The sequence below is a fragment of the Aquarana catesbeiana genome, linkage group LG02, assembly GCF_042186555.1.
Source record: "Aquarana catesbeiana isolate 2022-GZ linkage group LG02, ASM4218655v1, whole genome shotgun sequence".
Classification (NCBI taxonomy): Eukaryota; Metazoa; Chordata; class Amphibia; order Anura; family Ranidae; genus Aquarana; species Aquarana catesbeiana.
In genome coordinates this window covers 36,904,574-36,932,265 of record NC_133325.1, presented here as the reverse complement: position 1 = coordinate 36,932,265, position 27,692 = coordinate 36,904,574, and the positions used below count along the sequence as shown (strand labels likewise).

General features: G+C 44.7%; 1 protein-coding gene and 1 pseudogene across 1 annotated transcript; one reads left to right on the top strand and one right to left on the bottom strand.

The window, feature by feature from the left end:
- Nucleotides 1–1,503: 1,503 nt before the first annotated feature.
- Nucleotides 1,504–3,980, bottom strand: LOC141126796 (heat shock 70 kDa protein-like). The gene has a single exon (XM_073612783.1). It carries the CDS (start codon nucleotides 3,761–3,763, stop codon nucleotides 1,832–1,834), a length of 1,932 nt encoding a protein of 643 aa, XP_073468884.1. The 5' UTR covers nucleotides 3,764–3,980; the 3' UTR covers nucleotides 1,504–1,831.
- A 3,023-nt stretch (nucleotides 3,981–7,003) lies between these two features.
- On the top strand, nucleotides 7,004–9,982 carry LOC141126516 (heat shock 70 kDa protein-like; annotated as a pseudogene).
- Nucleotides 9,983–27,692: the final 17,710 nt, after the last annotated feature.

The following is a 27,692-nucleotide window of genomic DNA, read 5'->3' as shown; positions in this document are numbered from 1 at the left end:
ATCCCCCACAGCTCTGCCAGGTTTCCCCCTCCCATATGCCGCCGGCTGTGGCGGGGGATGCTGTCAGGATGGAGAGCAGGGAGGGAGACAGTAAATGATCATTTTACTGGCCCCCTCCTTCTCTGAATAATTAGTTAGTAATCGGTACCGATCTCTGACTCTGTCCATTCATAACTGAAACATAGAAACATGTGTTTATTATGTTTCAGATTGTGAATCATTTTTTACAGCTGAGGCTGGAGATTGAGGGCTGTGTCCTCAACCTCCTTTCTCTGTCTCAAAGGTGAAACATCAGAGGTATGTTTAGACCCCTGATATCTGACCAAAGCCCTCCAACTGGGCGATAAAAAAATTGTAAAAAAAAAAATAAGATTGCAAAAAAAAAAATAAATAAATAAAATAAAAAATAACAAAAATAAAAAAAACTACTGACACCAGTGGTGGAACTACCAGGGTCATAAAGGTCGCACTTGCAACCGGGCCCTGGCGCCTGGCGTTCCACCACCGGGCTCGGAGGGAAGGGCCCCGGCCGAGAGTCAGCGGGAGCCCTTCATGGTTTCTTGAACTGGGGCCCTGAAGGTTTTAGTTACCCCCTGGTTGAACAAAAAATAAACAATGGTAGGCAAAAAGGATAACAAAACTTTCACAGAACTTTGCTGTGAATTGTGTGAAATGCATATTTCTGCACAGACACCTTGAGACATGTTGGCTAGAGCTTGTTATTTTGTGAACAGGATTTTCATTTTAGTGTGGACGCCTTTCTCTGTACCCATCAATCTGGTCTTATCAGGACATAAAACAGCCAGAATCAGTAAAGATGTAGATGATGTTTAGCACAGATGCCGCAAACTATCTGCACAGAAAGACCTACTCCTTGCATAGCCTAATAGTACAAAATGTGTTCTTAATTCAGTTGGCCGTTCTTATAATGCCCCATGCTATTAGGATTCTAATGCAATTTCCATGAATAATGCCGCGTACACACGAGCGGACTTTACGGCAGACTTTGCCCGGCGGACGAGATTTGGTCGGACAATTCGATCGTGTGTGGGCTCCAGCGGACTTTGTTTTCTCAAAAGTTGGACGGACTTAGATTTGAAACATGTTTTAAATTAATCCGTTGAAATCGAGTCCGGTCGAAAAGTCCGGCGTCTGTATGCTAGTTCGACGGACAAAAAGCCACGCTAGGGCAGCTATTGGCTACTGGCTATGAACTTCCTTGTTTTAGTCCGGTCGTACGTCATCACGTACGAATTCGACGGACTTTGGTGGATTGTGTGTAGGCAAGTCCGTTCATTCAGAAAGTCCGTCGTAAAGTACGTCGAAAAGTCCGCCGGGCAAAGTCTGCCGTAAAGTCCGCTCGTGTGTACGCGGCATAATAAAAAAAATGGAAGAAGTTTTTTTTTTTATCTCCTATGAAGATAATAACTAATATTATACTGAAGACATTGTAAAATATATTTAGATTTAACATTAAAACAAAAAAACAAATAAATTAAAAAAGAAAATTATTTATTAGAAAAAATATCAATTGCCATATGTACAACAAACATCAAAAGTAGAAAAAACTTTTTCCTAAAATAGTAAAATGTAGTTTTCTTGACGTGTTTGATGACCTGCAAAAAACACTGTACACTCTCCCTCATTATTCACTGTTTATGTCTTTTTAAAGTACTGTATTTAGTCCTTTTCTTCAGTGCTGCTCAGTCCAATATGATCACATGCAAGTCCTTATATTTTTAATGTTATACTGTCCTTACCCTAACTTTGCAATGATGACCATTCTGAAAATTCACATACAAGTCCCTCTGTAGTTAACACTGTGCAGTCTTTAATCCACTTCTTCAATGGTAGGTCCGGGGTTGCAGCCCTGTCTAGCCTGAGTACTGCAGCTGGCTCCTGGCATCCCTCCTCCTGCTGCCCCTTGGTACAATCTGGAGATGATAGGGTTACATACCCGCTCCAGCTCCTTCTGCTGGTGGACATACTCCTCTTTCTCACCCAGCTGGTTCTTGTCCAGCCATGACAGGACCTCATTACACTTATCCATAATGACCTTCTTATCTGATGCACTCATTTTGTCCTTGATATTGTCATTCTCCACTGTGCTCTTCAGATTGAAGACATAGGCCTCCAGAGAGTTCTTAGCAGCAACCCTCTCCCTCTGGACATCATCATCCGCCTTGTACCTTTCTGCCTCCTGCACCATGTTCTCTATTTCCTCTTTGCTCAGCCTGCCCTTGTCATTGGTGATGGTGATTTTGTTCTGCTTTCCTGAGCTTTTGTCCACAGCAGACACATTGAGGATTCCGTTGGCATCAATGTCAAAGGTGACTTCAATTTGTGGTACTCCGCGTGGAGCTGGAGGAATGCCACTCAGTTCAAACTTGCCCAGGAGGTTGTTGTCCTTTGTCATTGCTCTCTCACCCTCAAAGACCTGGATGAGTACACCTGGCTGGTTGTCGGAGTAGGTGCTGAAGATCTGTGTCTGTTTGGTGGGGATGGTGGTGTTACGTTTGATGAGTACAGTCATAACTCCTCCTGCTGTTTCTAGACCAAGAGAGAGCGGGGCCACATCCAGCAGGAGCAGATCTTGGACCTTCTCAGACTTATCACCTGTCAGGATGGCAGCTTGTACAGCAGCTCCATAGGCGACAGCTTCATCAGGGTTAATGCTCTTGTTTAGCTCCTTCCCATTGAAGAAGTCTTGAAGGAGTTTCTGCACCTTGGGAATACGTGTAGAGCCTCCGACCAGAACAATGTCATGAATCTGAGACTTATCCAACTTGGCATCTCTCAGGGCCTTTTCAACAGGGTCAAGGGTTCCCCTGAAGAGGTCTGAACAGAGTTCCTCAAAACGAGCCCTGGTGATGGAAGTGTAGAAGTCAATGCCCTCATACAGAGAGTCAATCTCAATGCTGGCCTGAGTGCTGGAGGACAGGGTGCGCTTGGCTCTCTCACAGGCTGTTCTGAGCCTCCTCAGAGCTCTCTTATTCTGGCTGATGTCTTTCTTGTGCTTGCGCTTGAATTCCTCCACAAAGTGGTTCACCATCCGGTTGTCAAAGTCTTCTCCACCCAGATGTGTGTCACCTGCTGTAGCCTTCACCTCAAAGACCCCATCATCAATTGTGAGGATGGAGATGTCAAATGTGCCACCTCCCAGGTCAAAAATCAGGATGTTGCGTTCACCTCGGCTTCCTTTATCCAAGCCATAAGCAATGGCAGCAGCTGTGGGCTCATTAATGATTCTCAGTACATTTAAACCAGCGATGACCCCGGCATCTTTAGTGGCTTGGCGCTGGGAGTCATTGAAATAGGCTGGCACAGTGACCACAGCATTTCTCACAGGATGACCCAGGTACGCCTCAGCTGTTTCCTTCATCTTCAACAAGACCATGGAAGAAATTTCCTCAGGTGCAAAGGTCTTCTCTTCTCCTTTGTATTCCACCTTTACTTTGGGCTTCCCACAGTCACTCACCACCTGGAATGGCCAGTGCTTCATGTCAGACTGCACCACGGGGTCATCAAACTTCCTGCCAATCAGTCTCTTGGCATCAAAGACCGTGTTCTGCGGGTTCATGGCCACCTGGTTCTTGGCAGCATCTCCGATCAGTCTCTCTGTGTCGGTGAAGGCCACATAGCTCGGGGTGGTGCGGTTGCCCTGGTCATTGGCGATGATCTCCACCTTGCCATGCTGAAAGACGCCAACGCAGGAATAGGTTGTGCCTAGATCAATGCCAATTGCAACGTTTTTGAGAGCCATCTTCTTGCTGGTGGATGTGTAGATCTCTATAGAATGTCTTCTCGGGGGTCAGTAGATGAAGTTGGTTCTCCTCTGCTGTGTCAGAAGATACGTCTCCTCTGTGCTGTATCAGGAACGGAGTTGTGATCTCCTCTATGAGCTGAGCTCTGTCTTCTCTCTGGGAGTTTTACTATCTGCCTCTCTCTGTGCAGCTCAGCTCTATTTATACTCGCTGGCTGAGCTGTGAGAAAGTTCCTGACCAATCACGCACAGTCCTTAGGAAGCAGCTGGAACCTTCCAGACACTTCCTGGAAGCATTAGCCAATCAGCACTGACCTGAGACAAACGTCATCAACTTTAGATGATTTCTGAATGTACAGGAATGTTGGGGGCAGATCTCTGCTGTCTGAGCTGAGTTAACCCTTTCATGACTTGCAGGTCCCCGGTGGTTGGGATTAACCCTTTCCATTTATAACTGCTGCCTAGTGGCTGAATACAATTAACCATTTCTTGGCTAATTGCTCCCTGGTGGCCAGATAACATTAACACTCACATGACCAGCAGCTCTATTAAACATAATACAGTTAACCTTTTCATGACTTGTGGTTATCTGGTGGCTAGACAAGATTAACCTGACTAACAGCTCTATGGTGGCTGCATATGATTAACCCTTTATAATCAGCATCTCCTTAGTGGCTGAACACGGGTCCACCAATTTATGACAAATGTCTCCTCAGTGGCTGGATAAGATTAACCCTTCCATGACTATCAACTCCCTAGAGGCTGAAAACCATTAACCCTTTTATGTCTGATGTCCTTCCAGGTGGATTTTATTAACCCTTTCATGACTAACCGCTCCCTAATGGCTGGATGTGATTAACCCTTTCATTTCCTGTGGGTCTGTGTTGGCTGGATAGGACTTACCTATTTATATGGAGATGTTTCCTGATGGCTGGGAACTATTAACCCTATAATGACTGATGGCTTCCAATGTCTGTATATGTTTGACCCTTTCACGGCTAGCAGCAGCTCATTGCTGGATGTTCGTATTATCCTTGTCCACCCTGGTGGCAGCATTCAGGCACCCAGATATATTACCCCTTTCCTCACTATTGGCTTCCTCCCAATGTCTGTGTTTTTAACCATTTTATAAAGACAGTTTCTTCTACCCTTCCTAAGAGCCAGCTGCAATGGCTCCCAATGGGCTGCAAAGTACCGTTTGCAAACCCACCAACATTCCAGCTGCTTTCCCCCACTAAGGGAGTCAATTTCCCATAGTGGTTACTAATTGTGAGGCCAGATTTAAAGTTCCTACAACCCTTCCAAACTATGTGCCACCCCCAAACATTCAAAAAATACATGCAATGCTGCCTACAATCCCTCCTTCTCATATATCTTTACAGCCCTGTATGCAGATATCTATAAGCCCTGGTAAGAGCCTTTCTACAAGACAGCCCAGTATAGCATTTTATAAGTGCCTCCTGCTCTCCCAAACTAAGTGCAGGCTCCCAGGCACCCAGCGGTAATGTCTATAATGTCCATCAGTTGTACATGTATAAAACAAGTTTTTGGCCTTCAGTTTGGATGTTTTTTAGTCTTCAATTTGGATTTGGTTTCTTCTATGGGAAAGGATTCTTATTGGATGTGGGATGTCTGGCTAAACTGTAATGACATGATGGGATTGGGGGGTTGTAGGTAGCACTGTGGTATGCAGGGATGTCTAGATGATGACACATAATTTGTCAGGGCAGCAGTCACTTTTAAAGCACTAATCCTGGACATGAAAGTCAGCATAGGGCAGTACAGTGGACAGTGGTCTAGTGGTTAGCACTTTCACCTAGCAGCAAAAAAAAGTTTGCTGATTCGAATCCCGACCACAACACCATCTGCATGGAGTTTGCATGTTCTCCCTGTGCCTGTGTGGGTTTCCTCCGGGTACTCTATTTTCCTCCCGCACTCTAAAGACATGCTGGTAGATTAATCGGATCCTGTCTAAAGTGTCCCTAGTATGTATGAATGTGAGTTAGGGACCTTAGGTTGTAAGCTCCTTGAGGGCAGCGGCTGATGTGAATGTACAATGTATATGTAAAGCGCTGCGTAAACTGACGGCGCTATATAAGTACCTGAAATAAATAAATAAAATCTACAAGGTGTTATGATTCCCACTTTGGGGTGCAGGAGGATCCAAACAAGTTGTTTGCAGGCAGCACTGTGTGCTGTTAGGGAAGTGGGAGACGCTTTAGTAGTGGAAGGGTTAATATTGGGACTCCGTATTCGACAGGAAGGAAGAATTCACACAATTAAAGTCATTAAAGGGTTTGTAATTTCCCGCTTGTAGTGATCCCAGTGATTGGGCTTATCATATCCAGTCACCTTCCAGTCCTGAAATGGTTAAACACCCATATACACCAGAAAAGTACCGTATAGGAAATGGTGTAATATACAGATATAGGGGGTGGGGGGGGGTGCATGTGTTACTTTGTATCAATAACATTGATTTGTAATTCATTCCATCCATGCATACACATGCACACTGCTGGGAGGGGACACAGTGTTCTTCCATGCTGAGTTCTGTCCATAATAATTTTATTATTTGCACAGTTATATAGAAAGACACAGCGGTGCTCTTCCATGTAACACCGGCATTCTGGAACCTTCGCGATACCACCCGGCATTCTGGAACCTTCATGATACCAACTGGCATTCTGGAACCTTCATGATACCACCCAGCATTCTGGAACCTTCATGATACCACCTGGCATTCTGGAACCTTCATGATACCACCCGGCATTCTGGAACCTTCATGATACCACCTGGCATTCTGGAACCTTCATGATACCACCCGGCATTCTGGAACCTTTGTGATACCACCCGGCATTCTGGAACCTTCATGATACCACCTGGCATTCTGGAACCTTCGTGATACCACCCGGCATTCTGGAACCTTCATGATGCCACCCGGCATTTTGAGGTCACCAAACCCAACTCTAATTGGCGAGAGCCTAAGGAGTCCCTGAATATTCCTGAATCACACAGCTGACCCAGCGAGTATAAATAGTGCTGAGCTGCACAGAGAGAGGCAGATACTGTAGTTAAACTCCCAGAGAGAAGACAGAGCTCTGCTCATAGAGGAGAATACAACTCCGTTCCTGATACAGCACAGAGGAGACGTATCTTCTGACACAGCAGAGGAGAACCGGCTTCATCTACTGACCCCAGAGAAGACATTCTATAGAGATCTACACATCCACCAGCAAGAAGATGGCTCCCAAAGACGTTGCAATTGGCATTGATCTAGGCACGACCTATTCCTGCGTTGGCGTCTTCCAGCATGGTAAGGTGGAGATCATCGTCAATGACCAGGGCAACCGCACAACTCCGAGCTATGTGGCCTTCACCGACACAGAGAGACTGATCGGAGATGCTGCCAAGAACCAGGTGGCCATGAACCCGCAGAACACCGTCTTTGATGCCAAGAGACTGATTGGCAGGAAGTTTGATGACCCTGTTGGTGCAGTCTGACATGAAGCACTGGCCATTCCAGGTGGTGAGTGACTGTGGGAAGCCCAAAGTGAAAGTGGAATACAAAGGAGAAGAGAAGACCTTTTCACCTGAGGAAATTTCCTCTATGATCTTGTTGAAGATGAAGGAAACAGCTGAGGCATACCTGGGTCATCCTGTGAGAAATGCTGTGATCGCCGTGCCAGCCTATTTTAATGACTCCCAGCGTCAAGCCACTAAAGATGCCGGAGTCATCACTGGTTTAAATGTGCTGAGAAACGTTAATGAGCCCACAGCTGCTGCCATTGCTTATGGCTTGGATAAAGGAAGCCGAGGTGAATACAACGTCCTCATCTTTGACCTGGGAGGTGGCACAATACAGACCCCCCTTACAGTAAAGACCCCCCCTACAGCGCAGACCCCCCTCGTACAGTACAGACCCCCTCCTACAATAAAGACCCCCCCTACACTGCAGACCACCCCTTCAGACCCATAATGTACCTCGGCTCAGATGATCAGCGCGGGACATGCACAGTCAGCACGTGTAGACATAACGGAGGAGGGGGAGGCCGCTTCACTCTGCTCGGCTGTGTGAGACAGCCGAGACTTATCAGAGCCACGGCGTGGCCACAAGAGATGGGAATCCTTGCAGCCGGGTCCCAGGTGTTCCGACAGGTGGCACCCAGGATGGCCCGCCCCCACTTAGTACGCCACTGGGCCAGCCCACTAGCCCGGCAGCAAGCAGCATTGCTCGGCGCCGCCAGCCCACCGCTGCCGTGCCTGTGCTGAAGTGAAGAACACTGGCAATTGGCGACCCCCCTCGGCCTGCGCCCCTGGTGGGCGCCGATCTCGCCAACCGCTTGGTACTCCCCTTCCCCCATATCTACCATTGGGATGCCCCGTGTAAAGATGTACAACCCCCTTTGGATTGTACACCTATGAAATGTAAAAGTCTGATCTGATTGGATCTTAATTGAGCGTTTGGTAAAATTACATTTAAATGTAGTTTGCAGTGATCAAACAACATATTTTTCCAATTTCTTTATGGGTTATGGGATTTGTATGATTTTACTAGACAGCCCACCCTCCTGAGTGCTCCTGTCTGTGTCATCTTTGGGCAGATTTCCTTTCATGTCCTATGCCTGTTGGCTCCACTTCCAAGGATAGGAAATGAGGGGAAATCTCCCTCAAAAGGAGCACATGAAGAAACTAAAAATGTTAAATTGTTTTAGTGCTTAAAGTGATTGTAAAGCTTTGTTTATTGTTTTTTTTTTTAAATAATAAACATGTCATACTTACCTCCACTGTGCAGTTCATTTTGCACAGAGTGGCCCCGATCCTCGACTTCTGGGGTCCCCCGGCGGTGCTGGTAGCTCCTCCCCGCATCGCATAACCCCCCTAGGAGAAGCAAACAAAAGGGTGAACCGCTCCAGGTGGTGTACTGAAGAAAACGCCCTCCTCAAAGTGGAAGCCAGGTGCAGGCTCAGCACGAGGAATATTGAAGAAATGGATTCTGGACAGCCGCACTCCGATAAAAGCCTTTATTGTAATGAATAGTCAACGTTCATGTGAGAACAGAAGCAGGACAAACAGCTGACACGTTTCACAACATCATTGTTGCTTAGTCGTAGCTTTGACTAAGCAACAATGATGTTGTGAAACGCATCAGCTGTTTGTCCTGCTTCTGTTGTCACATGAACGTTGACCATTCATTACAATAAAGCCTTTTATCGGAATGCGGCTGTCCAGAATCCATTTCTTCAATACCCCTAGGAAAAGCGCTCTCCGGGGGGGTTACTTGCAGGCATGCTTCCGAGTCCAGCATTTGCGTACATAGAGACAGAATGCCCGACTCGGCCCCGCCCCTTGGCGCCCATGTCTTTGGATTTGATTGACACCAGCGGGAGCCAATGGCTGCGCTGCTATTAATCTATCCAATCAAGAGCCGAGACAATGGGTAGAGGGGAAGAGCACGTCTCCGGCGTGGGAATTACGGAGCTCCGGTAAGTAAAGTGGGGGGGCTGGAGGGCCAGTTAGTGACAGAAGTTTTTTCACCTTAATGCATAGAATGCATTAAGGTGAAAAAACATGAGGGTTTACAACCCCTTTAAGCCGACCATACATAGATCGAAATTTAGCCAGTCATGGACAGGCTGGTTGTACAGAAGTCGGAAGGATTCACATCGGGGGGGGTGTAGATGGGGAATTGGATTTTTTTTTTTTTCATTGAATCCAGTGGTTGAACGAAAAAAAAAAGATTAATGAATGGGCTTCCTTACCCACTGTAAAAAAATGTAGAACTGTCTGGTGGCCCCTTTAAGCAATCAACAGCACATTCCTTTCTGGCTGCATGGGTCTCTATAGTGTATAAAGCATGAATTAATTTTGTGTAGCACTGGTGCAAAAATAAAAGGAGTACAATATGTTCTTTCTTTAAATGTCTTTATTTATTTATATTCAAAATGTCAATTGAATGCAAACTTTATCTTTTTTTTTTTTTTTCCTTATTATTAGGAGGATAAAAACCCAGATTTGCACAAAGCACTACAGAAGCACGTCTTGCCTTGGTCACATGCTGGCCACGTCCCCGTGAAGTTTATCTTTAGCAGGGAGCGTGTCTTTCAAGCTGGCTTTCGAGGCACCGGTGTTGGGATGATAGATTCTCATGCCTTGAATGGAGATTTGGATGGATCTCTCCCTCTCCCTTTCTGTGGTAAATTATTTCAGTCCAGTAAGTAAAAGTAGTTGGAGGGTTTTGCAGCAGGGCAGGTGATGTTCTTATGGTGCTCTCCTCATACGGAGTTGTTTAGCCGCAGGCACTGAACACAGAAGAGCTGCGGTTAGGTTTTAATGGCTCTCATGCGAGAGTTGAGATCAACCAACTTTAAAAGACAAGTGGAGATTTCATCTCGAATGACACATCTGTACTTCCTTCTCTTCACCAGGTTCCCCAGCCAGTTGAAGTAATCTGCAATTTGCAATTTCAGAAGGTGCTTGCCATCTCCTTGCGCGCAACGTTTGAGAGACTGATATCGGTCATGCAGAAGTCCCATCATCTTCCTCCAGTCCTCCTGTTTATTGCGGGGCTGTTGGTGGTACAGGTGAAGATACTTGTGGTATCGGTGAAGAAATGTATGGACTTGCTTGGCGATTTCAAATGCAGCAACAGCCAACTTGGACTCGTTCAGATGCTCAATGTCAGGAAGCTGTGGTAGGTGATAGTCCTTGCTGGGCAGACAGGTGTTCTTAGGTCTAATGCTGTCATATATCAGGCGGGGCTCTCTACTGCTCTCTAGTGTTGTTGTGTAGTCATCGCGGCTCACACACGGACTGATCAGCAACGTTGAGCACACTACGAGGAGGATCCAAGAGGGGCGGAGTTTGTTCATATCTCAGCGTAATGTAGTAGCAGCTCATACTCAGCCTAAACACATCCACGTTAATAGTCCTTTTTAGTTCGGTGATAACCACGGAGAAGAAGGGATCCATACTGCAGAAGTTCCTGGTAAAGTTTTGCACCATCGGTGGCATCGCAGAGAGTTGAACTCGCAACTTCACACGTCGTAGCTTTTTAATCATTTTTTATTATTTTGTATTTTTTTTTTCTCCCTTTTGTTGTTAATATCTGTGTACCTGACCTGCAAACATACTGTTAATGGGAGAGGAGTTTTTTTTTTAAGAAAAACATTTGTTTTTGTTTTTTGTCTTTTATTTTTTTTATTATTTTTTTCAACCGATGTATTCGTTTTTTTATATACAGATTCAAGGCTCTTTAACAGTCTTGGTTGGAGCAGCGTTCAATCTGTAGTTTTTTTTTTCATTATTATTCCCACTATTTTTCCTGTTCATTTTCATTACTCACCTCTCTTCCGTTCCTTTTTCTTCTTTAATATTATGCTCTCTAAGTTTTTCCTTTGGTTTCTATCATCTATCTTCTCAAGATAATGTAACTAAGACATCAGTCATATCATTTTTGTTTAAAAAAGACTTTGCTTGCCTGCAGGCACCATATTTTAACTAAAGTATCCCTGGACATCCAGTTTCTATGTCTTAGGCTATGTTTCCACTAGTGCGTCCCCAAAGTCGCGCGATTGTGCCGCGATTTTTTACCGCGATTTTACCGCGACTTTTTACCGCGATTTGAAGCAATGCCTGTATCTATGGACCTCAAGTCGCATCAAAGTGGGACCAAAGTAGTGCAGGGACTACTTTGAAGTCGCTGCGACTTGAAGTCGCACAGATATGAACGGTACTCATTGGAAATCATGGGAAACAATTTGTCATGCGACTTTTCAGTCCCAAGTCGCATGAAAAGTCGCACTAGTGGAAACAGAGCCTTAATGTAATTCTACCTCCCCTAGTCTACCTACTGCTTTAATCTGAGCCACGTGAGCAGGTGTGGTGAACCCAGGGACCTGGCAATAACAAGCAGTGTTTACTATCCCTACCATCAAGGGCCATGGATGATACTGACTGTTGCTCAGACTCTGTACCCTGTGGGGATCCCACTCTACCCATCCACATTACACCCCTTATAAGTATTTAGTCTTAATGGCCAACACTCTGCTCCTGTCCGGCATTCCTACAATATCTGTACACTAACGTTCTCCTCTCTCTTTTTGTATTCATGCACGACTGTCTGGAGGCCCGCCCGACCCCCCACCTGAAGAAGCAACAACAACCAAGTTATTTCTTGAGATAAATGTGTCACGAATAAGACTTTCCTGAACTTTCCTTCACCATGCTGAAAAGTGCTGTCTCGCAGTCCGATCCAATCGGTGCAACCATTACATGATCTTACAAAGTTACAGGACTAGATATGCCAGGATCCCGCCATCAATGTTGGAGTTCCGCTCTTCCAAAGCAGAGGGGCGATGAAACATTGCAGTACAGACACTTGTGGTTTGGATGTGAAGTCTCAAAGGCACCAGGATTTCTTTACTGTCTTAAGCCTACCTTGAGGAGTTCCGGCATGTTCAAGAAAGCAAGAGGAGGCCGCAGTGGTGGTGGGGAAGGGTCGGGGCTTCTGGGCTGTTGTGGGTGGGTGCAAGATCATTGAAGGAGGACATAAGTTCAAGAATGAACTTCAGGGGGAAATGTGATGGAGATATTGAATTCCATATTTATATCAATGAGATTCAAGCAGACCATTGCAAGGACTCCAATTAAACTGCCTTGCCCCATAGGATATATGTATGTATGTGTATATATGTATATGTGTATCTAAGTGTATGTTATGTATCTACGTGTATATATGGGTATCTATGTGTAGATATATATATATATATATATATATATATATATATATATATAGGTATATGTTTTAATATCATGATAGGACACAGCTATTGTAATGCTTCCAGTACACTGGTGGGAATCAGGAAAGGTCCCCAGGTGTTAATTGAATCAACTCACCAGGGGGGCATTAACAGGCTACTGTCGGGACTGTTTGGGCTGGGAGATCAAAGGAGATTGTTCATTAATTCATAGACTGTGAGGCATCGGAGGTTTTAATGTTCCAGCAAAATCTTGCCATGAACTTTTGGACAGCTTCAGATGCGACCAATCAGAATTGAAGGCAACTGTAAACCAATGAGCTACCAGGCTTCAAATGTAGCCAACCAGACTTTGAGGCAACTCTGAAACCAATGGATGTGGGGCATCTGTTGATTGGTGGAGAATGCATACAAAAGAGGGAGAGCTAAAAGTTCAGTCTCTCTCTGTGTACCCAGCCCCAGACCATCGAGGGGATATGCTGTCTGAGTAATGTATACTGGTATCTCTGTTTCTTTCTAACCTTTTTGTATCCTAGGATTTGTCTTATGATATTGTATATCCTGTGTATGTCCGTTGTAACCATTTCTGAGTTCGGCCTAGATTATCCTTGCAGCATATAGCAACACTGTACTTGTGGCATCACTTGAAATATATGATAAATTCTAATTATTCTAACTTTCTTTTCTGTGTAAATAAATGTAATTGTTTATCTTTTTTCCCTGTTATCGCTTGTTTTTATTCTCATATAGACAAAGGTTTAATTACTTATATTTGTATCGTTAATCGTTTAAGTGAGGTATAAACATTTCCGACACAAGCTTGCAGCTTTAACCATTGTGCTATGGAGGCTGGAGGGAGACGGGCCAAATCTACTCAGAGTTCATCCACAGCAGATAAAACTGAACACTACAACTGCACTCCATTCACACCAAGGCCTGCACCCCTCTCCTTCAATGAAGGTAAAGGGGAACTCTAGACTTTTCTCCTGGGAGAGATTTTGTCACTGAATTTGGACACATTTTTTAACTTTCCTGCAAAAACAGCTTTTACAATTTTGTTATTTTTGCTTTTTAATTTTTATGTATTTTTTTCATTTTTAAAAATTGTCATCCAGTTGTATCAGAAATATTATTTTAGTGCCATGATGAAGTACAGCCCATGGGCTACATCTGGTCTGTAAGACCCTTTTTTTGTGGCCCGCAGCCAATGTCCCCAGACTCACTTCAGGCACGGTCTCTGTTTAGACTTTGTCAGGTTACGGGACCTGCGCTACAAACTCACCCCCGGGAGTGTGCAGTGAAGGTCTCACATCCCGATAATGTCTGCCTCTCCTGGCTCTTCACTGTGTTATTGGTTGCTAGGACCGCCGACGTCCTAAGCAACCAATGAATTACTTCATATTACTTTATTGCGCACCAGCCGCAAATCCCGGCTTCCACCCCGCAGTGTTGATGTAAGAGCCGAGCAGGAGCTGGGAAGCACAGCCAATCAAACCACCATTACAGTCACACTGCACAGGTAAAGAACACTGATGTAAATGGGAAATTTGAGGTGGACACAAATATTCAGGGAGACTGATAGGCATAGAAAGGGCTAGGGAGGGGGGCAGAGGTCTGATGGGGACACATGGGAAGTTGGGGCTGTGATGGAGACACATTTGTGCGGGGGCTCTAATGGGGACACGTGTGGGGGCCTGATGGGGATACATGTGTGGGGGACTTTGGGACAAATGTGTGGGGGGCCTTAATGGGAACACATGTGGGGGGGCCCTGATGGGGACACATGCGGGGGGCTCTGATGGGGACACGTGTGTGGGGGCCCCCATTGGAGACAAGTGTGGGGGACCTGATAGGGACACATGTAGGCACCCTGATGGGGACAGCTGTGTGTGGGGGCCCTGATGGGGATACGTGTGGTGGGACCCTGATGAGGACACATGTAGGGGGGGCCCTAATGGGAACCTGTGTGGGGGAAATCTGATGGAGACATGTGAGTTGGGCCCTGATGGGGACATGTGTGGGGGGGGCACTGATGGAGACATGTGTGTTGGGCCCTGATGGGGACATGTGTGGGGGACATCTGATGGAGACATGTGAGTTGGGCCCTGATGGAGACAGATGTGTGGAGGGCCATCATGGGGGACACATGTGGGAGCCCTGATGGGGACCTGTTTGGGGTGACTCTGATGGGTTACGTGTGTGGGGGCCTTAATGGTGTTAGGGGCAACTCTTAAACAAGTTGCTTATAGTTTATATTGCTTTGTCTAATTATTGCTTCATATAGGAATTAAGACACAGAGTCAGGTATGTCTGTATCAAAGTTCTGAGCATCCCAAAAAGGACTGCTCCCTTTACTTCTTTTATAGGCAGTTCCAAAAGCAGTAATCTTATCGGCATTACCAAATGAGGTTAAGGTACAAAGAGTTTCTCATTAGCGAACATGTAATGATTATTCAGCAGTTCCAAATTCCATCTAGATACAGACTGATAGAACAATTGATACGTACACAGGTAAGAAAGGAGCACAAACAATTTCAATAGAACAATTGATACGTACACAGGTAAGAAAGGAGCACAAACAATTTAAATAGAACAATTGATACGTACACAGGTAAGAAAAAAACAGAAACAATTAAAGTGGAACTCTAAGTCATTATTTCAACCCTCTCAATTTCCCCCTTTGACATCATCCTCTCCTTCCCCCTGGGTCCTCATGAATAAGTTCTAGTCAGTTTTTCCCCAGAGTCCTTTCCCTGACCGCGAGTTGTCAGAGGGGTAGAACCCATCCCCCTAGGTATTACCAACATCTTAAAATTCAAGAAGAGGAGTTTTATAGGAGTAGGGTGATGTCAATACACATTTATCAGTATACCCTGTCTATTTTCCTAATTTTCCTATTTATTTTCCTGTATACACATATATTCGTGATTGTAAGTGATATTAATATTAGAATAATAATTACCATTGGACTTAACAACCAGTGAAAGGTATTGGTTGCTGTAGAAGACATTCCACTAAATATATCCCACCAATGTGGTGCAGTATCCTGTTGTATCTGTGAGGAAAGATGTACTAGTCTACCTTTGTCAATAATAATTTGCTACTTTAGGATCATCTATAGCCCATTCGAAAGTTGTTGTTTCCTCTACTTCAAGTACATTAATACCAGGAGTCCATGCATATATTTGTAAAACAACAATCTTCAACAAAAAATCTGTAAGTAGATATTTCATCATGTTGTTTTCTCGGGTTGTTTCTTGCAATGTGATGCGTGTATCCAGGTAGGTTTTCCTTCCAGCTTTACTGAGGTGGCTGTGGTCAAGAGTACTTGGTAAGGACCTTCAAACCTGGGTTCCAATGTCTTTCTGGTGTGTTTCTTCACATATACATAATCCCCTGGTAGCAGAGTATGTGTACCTGTTATTGAATTAGGGTCTGGAAGAGAAGAATACACACTTTTGTGGATCTTAGTTAGACGTTGTTGTAATTGTATCACATATGCAGTCAAACTATCACATTGCAATTGCATACTCTGTGGAAAGTATAAACCCAATCTAGGTGCATTCCCAAAAAGTATCTCATATGGGGATAATCCTGTCTTTCCTGTTGGAGTGTACCTTATAGAGAACAAAGCCAAAGGCAGGCATTCTGGCCAAGGCTTGTTTAACTCTTGCATGGCTTTTTGTATTTTTAACTTTATTGTCCCATTTACTCTCTCCACTGATCCTGAACTCTGTGGGTGGTAAGGGGTGTGAAAACTTTGTTGAACCCCTAACATGGTCATCACATTCTGCATGATTTCTCCTGTAAAGTGTGTCCCCCTATCTGATTCTATGGTTTCAGGAAGACCAAACCTAGGTATTAACTCAGTGATCAGTTTCTTAGCTGTGGCTTTAGCTGTAGCCGATTTTACTGGATAACTTTCGGGCCAACCTGAGAATAAATCGATACACACGAGGACAAATTCAAAAGGGCCGCTCTTAGGCATTTGTATGTAATCAATTTGCAGTCTCTGGAAGGGGTATTGGGCCCGGACCTGGTGTTTTCGTGGGGTTTTTACTCTCTGTCCTGGGTTATTCAGGAGACAGATTTGGCAGGCTGCACAGTAGTTTCTTGCAGTGCTACTGAATCCAGGGGCGAGCCATCCTTGGTTCACAATCCTATACATGGAATTGGAACTGACGTGTGTGGGTAGGTGAACTGCCGCTGCCATTTCTGGGTACAGAGAGGCAGGCAGGCATATTTTGCCTCCTTCCCTCCATACATTGTCAAGGTCTGGTGCTGCTCCCATCCTGACCCACTTATCTTTCTCGCTCTCCCCTGCTTGCTCCTGTAATTTACTCAGCTGCTGCCATGTTGGTTCTGGGATACTCACCTCTACCGCTGCTAAGGTCTCAGGGCTTCCTTCCCCTAGAGCTGCCTGTTTTGCAGTCAAATCTGCAAATGCATTTCCTTTTGCCTCAATTGTTTTTGCGCTCGTGTGTGCCGCTATCTTCATAATGGCTACTCGTTTAACCTTTTGAAGATTGTTCAGGACTCTCTTAATCCCTTCTCCATGTTTTACAGGTGTACCTGCTGCTGTCAGATAACCTCTAGCCCTCCATATGTGGCCATAATCGTGCGCTACACCATAAGCGTAGGCAGAGTCAGTGTAAATATTCCCTTCTCGTTCTTTTAAGTATTCTAGGGCTTGTTCTAAAGCTTTTAATTCTGCTTCCTGTGCTGACATGTGGGCTGGTAAGGCCTGTGCTTCAATTACCTGCGTATCAGTCACTACAGCATACCCTGTGTGATATTTACCCTTGTCATCAGCAAACCTACTACCATCTATATACAAGGTGTGCTCAGCATTTAAAATCGGTGTATCTGTAACATGTGGGAATCCCATTGTCTCCTGTTCCATGAGCTGAAAACAATCGTGCTGATCTACTTCTTTAAACAAAAGAGTGTCAGTGTCCTCATTTCTTTTCTCACTAGTACTATTAGTACTATCATTCCCCCTTGCCAAATCTGGTGACTGAAGAGGCAAAAAGGTGGCCAAATTTAAGGTTGTACAGCGCTGAAAAGTAACATTTGGAGGTAAGAGTAAAGTACACTGTAATCTTAATTGCCTAGCCATTGAAATGTGTTTGGGCTGTACCTGAGACAAGATTGCATGTATGTCATGTGTGGTATGCACTACGACTGGATTGTCTAGAACAATCTCTGATGACTTATCTATGATAATTGACACTGCAGCTACCGCCCGTACACAAGACGGTGAACCTCTAGATACTGGATCTAATGCTGCTGAAAAGCAAGCGACTGGTCTTTGTTTTACATGTGCCTGTGTCAGAACACCTGTGGCGTGTCCAGTGATCTCAGCAATGTACAGATTAAATATCTTGGTGTAATCTTGTATACCAATAGCCGGGGCAGAAATCAACAACTTTTTCAAAGTGATAAACGACTCATAAGCTACTTCTGTAAGCACATACGGTACAATTTTCAAACAATCGTATAATGGCTGCATCAAAGCGCTAGCATGTGGTATCCACTGTCTACAATATGACACGATACCTAAAAACATACGCAATTGTTTGAAATTCCGTGGGGGTAACATTCCCTTTATCACTTGAACCCTCTCCTCAGTGAGATGTCTCGTACCCTGTGATATACAATGTCCCAAAAAGATAACTTTTTCCTGACACACTTGTAACTTTTTCTTATTAACCTTGCAACCTTTTTCTGCCAAAAATCGCAACAAATTAAGGGTGGTGGCCAAACAAGTTTCTTTGTCAGGGCAGCATAACAATAAATCATCCACATATTGTAACAATACACAGGAATCTGGTGGTACCCATTCTCCCAACACCGTTTGCAATGCTTGCGAATACAAGGTAGGTGAATGCGCCATACCCTGAGGTAGGCGTGTCCAGGTTAGTTGCCGATTTTTTATTGAAAATGCGAACCAAAGTTGGCATTCTTCAGCAAGCGGGACGGAAAAGAAAGCATTCGCTAAATCTATAACCGTAAAGTACATACTGGTTGATGGTATTTGTGACAGTAATGTATGTGGATTGGGTACTAAAGGTGTCATCGGGGCTAGTATTTTGTTGACCGCTCTAAGGTCTTGGACCATTCTATACTTAACCGGACTACCGGCTACTGATTTCTTTTTAACCGGGTACAAGGGAGTGTTTGCCGGTGATTTTACCTCTTTTAGAACTCCACTTTTTAAGAAGGATTGGACCTGCATTTCTATGGCCGTCTCTTGGGGTGCACTAAGTGGATACTGCTTTTGTTGGGGAAGCACTGCTCCTGGAATCAGCTGTAGGGTAACCGGAGGTATGGGCAAAAGTCCAACATCAGCTGGATGTTTTTCCCATAGTTCTCCTGGAAGGGACGACAAAATCTGATCTAAGTCTGAAGGAGGTGTGCCGGACAATTCCGATTCCTCCTCTAGGTATTGTATCAGGTTACACATCTCCATGTGTTCTTGATTATCCCCTATAGCTAAGGTGACAGTGCCATCTGGGTGATAGGTAATGTTAGCTCCTATTTTCTGCAAAATGTCAGCTCCTAACAAATTAGTGGGGGCTCCTCTGGATACCAGAAAGCGTGAAAGGAACATGTGGTTTCCTACTTTAACTTTCAGAGGTTTTGTAAGCGGGGCGTCGGCTAAAATGCCATCATATCCAGTTATTAGTAAAGTGTCAGGTGATTTTTGGCCAGGGAGTAGTTCAGAGTCAGAAAGTAACGAGCGTGAAGCTCCTGTATCGACTAAACAAGAGATTTTCTTATTACCAACCGTTATATTTGTCTTAAGCATTGTTGTTTTGGATTTTTCTAAAACCGGGGTGAGTCATGCTCGTGGACCATCTCCCTGCTGCCTGATATGACTATTTTTGTTGTCCCTGGGCTGGTTCCTTCTCTGATTAACTGGAGAATCAACACCTTCCTCTCCTTCATCCCTTATTCTTTTCTTACAGTTGCGTCTGATGTGACCAATCTTGTTACAGTAGTGACAGGTAAGGGGTTTGCGAAAGGAACCTCTACCTTGCTCTTGGGGACCCCCGAGTGCGTTGATAGCATGAGATTTCCTCCCTTTGGTTTCTGCTAAGTCCGCCTCTATGCCTTGCGCTTTTTGTAACAACGTCCCTCTATCTCTAGTTGCCCTCCACTCTGGTGTGCAGGCTTTCAGTCTCTCACTTATCTGTGGAATTAATCCCTCCATAAATTGTCTATTGAAGGCTCGGATTGTGACTGGCAGGGCCAAGTCCAATCCCTCATCTGCCATCATACTTTCCATAGATAAGTAAAATTCCGATACAGTCTGTCCTGGCATTTGCTTCATGGGTGATATGGACCCCCTCTCCTGTTGTTTTGCCTGACAAAAAGCTTCTAATCTAGCAATAAAAGGGGCCCTTGAGTCTATATGTCTGACATGTCCTGTCTCTAAATTGCCATCCCCATCAACTTGTCCTGCAGGTCTGTGTGGACCTATTTCTGTCATAAACTGGTTAAACAGGGTCAGAGTCATTTTGTGTCTGCATAGATCCTCCCCATCCTGCCAGGTCGCTTCATGTGTATTCATTAACTGTGTCACAAATCTACAAAAAGCAGCTGGCTTTGCTACCGGGTCTGGGGCGCTCTGTATTAATGCCATAAGGGTGTCTGCCGACCATGGTGCCCGAGTCCTTATTTGCATTCTACGAGTGACAGTAGGCGGGGCATTTGGATGGCCTGCTTGTCCAAATTCTGGATTGTTTACCTGAACAATGCGTGTATCAGTGCGTACGGGAGCTACAGTTTCTGGATGAGGTTTTTGTGCCCCACAATGCACACATTCTACTGCCCATTCTGGGTTTTGTGCTCCACAATCCTGACAAACCCATCCTCTCCCCTCAAGTACCGGATATATCTTGTGTGGTTTGCGTTCTACGTCAGTGTATGGGGGTGGGATGGCTGAGCTGGGAGCCTCGACATTTTTTGTTCTTCTATCTTTCATATCTCAACCATCACAATCTGGATTATACTTCCACCCCTCTTCTTTCGCTCTATTTGAGACCTTAATTAAGCATTGAACCTGACGCATCCATTGCTTCTCTAACACCTCTCCTTGTCTGTCCCTTTTTATTTCACTCCATACATCCGGGTCTAAGCCCGCTGCTCCTTTCACCTTAAATTTACGAAGGACATCCTTTAAGTCCTGTGCTTCGGTTTTCCCATAAATGTTCTTAATTATCTGTGGCACCGTATAGTGCGCCACAATTCCCTGACGGGGTTTTGTGTTCCTCTGGCCCATTCTAACAGTCCTGCCTAGGTAGCGTGTGGGACACTTAGTGTACAATATAATGCGGCTACAACATATACAAGAATGAATAATTACTTTATATGCTAGCCCAATAGCAAACCAGCTAAGTTACACTAGTTCCTCGTTGCCTTCCTCCTAGGGTGCTAGAATTCTAGAAACCTCTCCGGAATGAGATTTCTGAAACCGAATTACTTTATATGCTAGCCCAATAATAAATAATTACTTTATATGCTAGCCCAATAACAAACCAGAATGCGGCTACAACATATACAAAAATGCAGCTACAACATATACAAGCATTCCTTTAAGTGGCCAGGTATCCGACTAGATCTCGGGACTTTGTTGAGACCTTATTCCCTCCCCGTATCTGGGAATCCCTCTCATACACTCTTATCCCTGCTTTATGGAGCAGACAGGGCTTATACTCTCAACCCGTCTATGGTTTATGAGTTAGATGTGAGGTTAAGCATAAGCGTCAGACCCCCAAGCTCACAAGCCCTCAGGTTCCCAATCGTGTGAGGTAAGGCGCATTCCGTTGCTTAGTTCGGCAATCCCCTTCTAACTCATACCATCCTTGACAAGGCTCATTCACTTTCTCAACAAGACAGACAAGACAAACACAGATAACAAAACAAACAAATAATTCCAGCAATATAAACTAAAATATGCAGTAATTCTAGACTCACCACTACAGAGGCTGGTGTTTTAAAACCAGGAGAACCGTAACTGACAGAACGGATAGGCACAAATCAGGGGAGCACAGAATATAAGAAAAATAAAGCTTTTTCTTACCTGCGCAGGTTTTTTTTTGATCTGTGGTTCCCGGAATGGCTGTCTTTTTGTTCCGTCAGCCGCGTTCGTCCACCTCTTGTAGTATCATCGGTGAGTCCCTGTTTTGGCGCCAAAACGTTAGGGGCAACTCTTAAACAAGTTGCTTATAGTTTATATTGCTTTGTCTAATTATTGCTTCATATAGGAATTAAGACACAGAGTCAGGTATGTCTGTATCAAAGTTCTGAGCATCCCAAAAAGGACTGCTCCCTTTACTTCTTTTATAGGCAGTTCCAAAAGCAGTAATCTTATCGGCATTACCAAATGAGGTTAAGGTACAAAGAGTTTCTCATTAGCGAACATGTAATGATTATTCAGCAGTTCCAAATTCCATCTAGATACAGATTGATAGAACAATTGATACGTACACAGGTAAGAAAGGAGCACAAACAATTTCAATAGAACAATTGATATGTACACAGGTAAGAAAAAAACAGAAACAATTAAAGTGGAACTCTAAGTCATTATTTCAACCCTATCAATGGGGACACAAATGTAAGGGGCTCTGATGTAGACACCAATTTGTGGGAGACTCTGATAGGTTATGGAGATACAAATGTGCAGGGAGACTGATAGGGACAAAGATTTATGGGGAGACTCCGATGTGGACCAACTGTACTGCCTGCAAATTTCTATTCATTTCCACTGCTGTGGATTCATTTATGAATAACTGATTTTTATATTGATTTTTTTGGCTCGTGAATGTGTATAAAATATACAATGTGGCCCTTTAAGTGAAACATTTGGAGACCCCTGATCTAGATGGATGAACCCCGGACCCCCATATCTGCCAGTTGGATGACCTATGTAAGGATATACAGTACAATCGCCTTTAGATTCTACACCTATGAAGTGTGAGGTCTGATCTAACTGTATTTAAATGAAGCTGTTGATAAATATAAATTAGCAGGTAGTGCATCTTTATTGCTGTGCTTTTTCTCTGGACTTTTATTTCTTATTTGCACAAGTGGTTTTAGTTGTATCCATGTCTTTATGTACCTTGCGTTGTGCACTGGTTCATATCATTTGGTGGAGGGGGGATTATGGTGTGGGGTTGTTTTTCAGGGGCTGGGTTTGGCCCCTTAGTTCCAGTGAAGGGAACTCTTAAGGTGTCAGCATACCAAGACATTTTGGACGATTTCATGCTCCCAACTTTGTGGGAACAGTTTGGGGATGGTCCCTTCCTGTTCCAACATGACTGCCCACCAGTGCACAAAGCAAGGTCCATAAAGACATGGATGCAACCTAAACCTTGAGGCTAACCTTCCCAGAAGAGTTGAAGCTGTTATAAAGGGTGGACCAAATCAATATTGAACCCTACGGACTAAGACTGGGATGCCATTAAAGTTCATGTGCGTGTAAAGGCAGGTGTCCTAATACTTTTGGTAATATAGTGTATATTCACTGGCCACTTTATTAGGTACACCTGTTCAAGTGCTTGGTAACACAAATTGCTAATCAGCCAATCACATGGAAGCAACTCAATGCATTTAGGCATCTAGACGTGGGGTTTATTTACTGAATGCAAATCCACTTTGCACTGCAAGTGCACTTGGTAGTGCAGTCGCTGTAGAGCCGAGGGGGACATGTAAGGAAAATAAAAAATAGCGTTTTTGCTTGTACATGATTGGATGATAAAATCAGCAGAGCTTCCCCTGATTTCAGATCTTCCCCCCAGATTTACAGCGACTGCACTTCCAAGTGCACTTGTAGTGCAGAATGGATTTGCCTTTAGTAAACGGAGCATCAGAATGGGGAAGAAAAGAGATTTAAGTGACTTTGAACGTGTCATGGTTGTTGGTTCCAGACAGGCTGGTCTGAGTATTTCAAAATCTGCTGATCTACTGGGATTTTCACGCAAAGCCATCTCTCGGGTTTACAGAGAATGGTCCGAAAAAGAGAAAATATCCAGTGAGCGGCATTTGTGTGGAGGAAAATGCCTTGTTGATGTTAAAAGTCAGAGGAGAATGGGCAGACTGGTTCCAGATGATAGAAAGGCAACAGTAACTCAAATAACCACTCGTTACATCCAAGGTATGTAGAATATCATCTCTGAATGCACAACACATTGAATCTTGAAGCAGACGGGCTACAGCAGCAGAAGACCACACCGGGTGCCACTCCTGTCTGGTAAGAACAGGAAACTGAGGCTACAATTCACACAGGATCACCAAAATTGGACAATAGAGGATTGGAAAAACGTTGCCTGGTCTGATGAGTCTCGATTTCAGCTGTGACATTCGGATGGTGGGGTCAGAATTTGGTGTAAACAACATGAAATAATGGATCCATCCTGCCTTGTATTACCGGTTCAGGCTGGTGGTGTAATGGTGTGGGGGATATTTTCTTGGCACACTTTTCTGCCCCTTAGTAATAATTGAGCATCGTTTAAACCCCACGGCCTACCTGAGTATTGTTGCTGACCATGTCCATCCCTTTATGACTACAGTGTCCCCATCTTCTGATGGCTCCTTCCAGCAGGATAATGCACCATGTCACAAAGCTCCAATCATCTCACCACTGGACAATGAGGTCCCTGTACTCCAATGGCCTCCATAGTCACCACATCTCATCCAATAGAACACCTTTGGGATGTGGTGGAATGGGAGATTCGCATCATGGATGTGCAGCCGACAAATTTGCAGCAACTGTGTGATCCTATCATGTCACTATGGAGCAAAATCTCTGAGGAATGTTTCCAACACTTTGTTGAATCTATGCCACCAAGAATGAAGGCAAAAGAGGGTCCAACCCGGTACTAGCGAGGTGTACCTAATAAAGTGGCCGGTGAGTGTATATGGTATACAGTATCTCACAAAAGTGAGTACACCCCTCACATTTTTGTAAATATTTTCTTCTATCTTTTCATGTGACAACACTGAAGAAATGACACTTTGCTACAATGTAAAGTAGTGAGTGTACAGCTTGTATAACAGTGTAAATTTGTTGTCCCCTCAAAATAACTCAACACACAGCCATTAATGTCTAAACTGCTGGCAACAAAAGTGAGTACACCCCTAAGTGAAAATGTCCAAATTTTGCCCAATTAGCCATTTTCCCTCCCCCGGTGTCATGTGACTCATTTGTGTTACAAAGGTGTGAATGGGGAGCAGGTGTGCTAAATTTGGTGTTATCGCTCTCACTCTCTCATACTGGTCACTGGAAGTTCAACATGGCACCTCATGGCAAAGAACTCTCTGAGGATCTGAAAAAAAAGAATTGTTGCTCTACATAAAGATGGCCTAGGCTATAAGAAGATTGCCAAGACCCTGAAACTGAGCTGCAGCACAGTGACCAAGACCATACAGGGGTTTAACAGGACAGGTTCCACTCAGAACAGACCTCGCCATGGTCCTCCAAAGGAGTTGAGGTCATGTGCTCAGCGTCATATCCAGAGGTTGTCTTTGGGAAATAGATGTTTGAGTGCTGCCAGCATTGCTGCAGTATATATAGTATATCCACAACAACTCCATAATCTGATGAATATACCGTATATACTTTGAGTATAAGTCGAGTTTTTCAGCACATTTTTTTGTGCTTATAGTGCCCCTTATAGTGCCCCCCTCGACTTATACTCCAGTCAAGCACTTTTCTGCAGCAAAAAATTTCATTTTCCGAACCAACTTTGGGGCCCCATATTTCGGGGCCATTTGGTGCTAGGAACCCCAAATTTGGTGTGCAAACCCAGTGGAGTTCCTAGCACTAAGTGGCCCCGAGATATGGGGCCCCAAATTTGGTTCGGAAAATGTCATTCTCTGCTGCAGAAAAGTGCTTGACATTTTGTGAACCGATTTTGGGGCCCCGTATTTCAGGGCCACTTGGTGCTAGGAACCCCAAATGTGGTGTGCAAACCCAGTGGAACTAGCACCATAAAATATCCAAAGCAGGAGTTCCTAGCACTAAGTGGCCCCGAGATATGGGGCCCCAAAACCGGTTCGGAAAATGTCATTCTCTGCTGCAGAATAGTGCTTGACATTTTCTGAACCGATATTAGGGGCCCCGTATCTTGGGGCCACTTGGTGCTAGAAACCCCACATTTGGAAATTTTATGGTGCTAGTTCCACTGGGTTTGCACACCAAATTTGGGGTTCCTAGCACTAAGTAGCCCTGAGATACGGGGCCTCAAACTCGGTCAACTGTGTCCATCTGCAGCAATGTCATTTCGGGACCCTTTGGGTTCAGAGACCCCAAATTTTGGCTGCAGCTAGGGGGCATCTAGGAACCCTTAACTACCGAGTTTGAAGTTCAGGGGACCAATGACTGCAAATAGGCACAGTGAGGCTGCAAATGGGCATTGTTGACCCTCTTTTCCACTTACAGTAGCTGTGCATTTCTCACCCTCGTCTTATACTCGGGTCAATAAGTTTTTCCCATTTTTTTGTGGTCAATTAGGGCCTCAACTTATACTCGGAACGACTTATACTCGAGTATATATGGTATAATGTATGAATCCATTGAAGTTGCCGGTCGGGGAAAAATTTTAGGGGTTTTGAACAGATTTGAACTTGGGAGTCCACTGAGCTCATCTCTAACCCAAACTATGTTTTTTATCTTTTTGTACTCAAATCACCTGAAGACCGGGTCATTATCGTGATCTGCAGTGTGGGGAATGACCCGTTCCTCTCTAGTCTTAAATGACATTAGTGGACTCAACGGTTTTTCAGAATTGTGTGCAAACATCTAAACGTAAATCTAACCATGTATGGCTAACTTAAAGAGGAACTGCGGTCTGCTCACATAACTTGTAATAAAAACATCTTTGCTGTTCTGAAGCTTCCCTCCAACCACTTTGCATATTATTTTATATATACTGTGATTCTGTACTTGCCAAATATGGTGCAGGAATATCCCTCCACTGAGTCTGGCTGCAACCATTTTAACTGTGGGCAGCTGAAGCTGCTGCCCATTCACTTCCTGGATTTATACAGACATACAGAGGCACGCCTCCAGCTCTGCAGCTTTCATTGGCCCTTTTATGACTCATCCCCCTCCCCTCCCTTCCTGGCAAACTCTCACGAGAGTGAGAGAGCTGTGCATGATGTCATAAGCCTAGGCTAATGACAGGACAAGAAACAGGAAGTGGGGCTGTATAAGGGATTTACTGGCAGAAAAAAAATGTTTTACTATCCAAAGGTAAACACAACAACAAGAGCAGAAGATCTCATAGATGGAAAGATGAAAAAATGACTGAAGTTCTGCTTTAAACTCAAAACCAATTTTATGACAGCTTTGTTGCCCTTTTTCCTCCGCCCACTGAGCTCATCTAACTCCCCCTCCCCAAGTATACTAAAGGCGGCCATGGATGGATCAAAATTTGGCCAGTTTAGTAGGGGCCGGCCGAATTTTGATCCAAGTGTGAATAGGCTGGTTGTACAGAAGTCCATCTACTACTGAACAACCAGCCTGTCAGGTTTTTCTGAACAATCAGTGCTGCCGGCTGTAGCCTGCAATACTGATCGATGTGTTCTGAGAGAGATTCCCCCATCCACACATTCAAGGTGGATGGGGGAATTGGGTAATTTTTTTTTGTTTAACCCAGGGGCATACCTACAGGGGTCACAATTACCCCCCCCCCATGCTCCAGGGGGCCTGTGTGGATAGGAGGGGCGGTGACATATAGAGCAACCAGAGCTTCAGACGTTAAATATCCGCGTCTCCTCCTCTCCCTCCTGCAGGCATTTAGCAGCTACAGGAGGGAGGGCATCAGTTCCTCTATATGCTGCCACCCCTGTCGCCTCTCCTATCCAGATTGTTAATGCCCCCCCAGGCCTATGTCCCCCCCCCCACCCCTTCTCCCCTCACAGCTCTGCCAGGTTTCCCCCTCCCATATGCCACCGGCTGTAGCGGGGGATGCTGTCAGGATGGAAAGCGGGGAGGGGGGCCAGTAAATGATCATTTACTGGCCCCCTCCTTCTCTGAATAATTAGTCAGTGATCGGTACCGATCTCTGACTCTGTCCATTCATAACTCTGTTTATTATGTTTCAGTTTGTGAATCAATTTTTACAGCTGAGGCTGGAGATTGAGGGCTGTGTTCTCAACCTCCT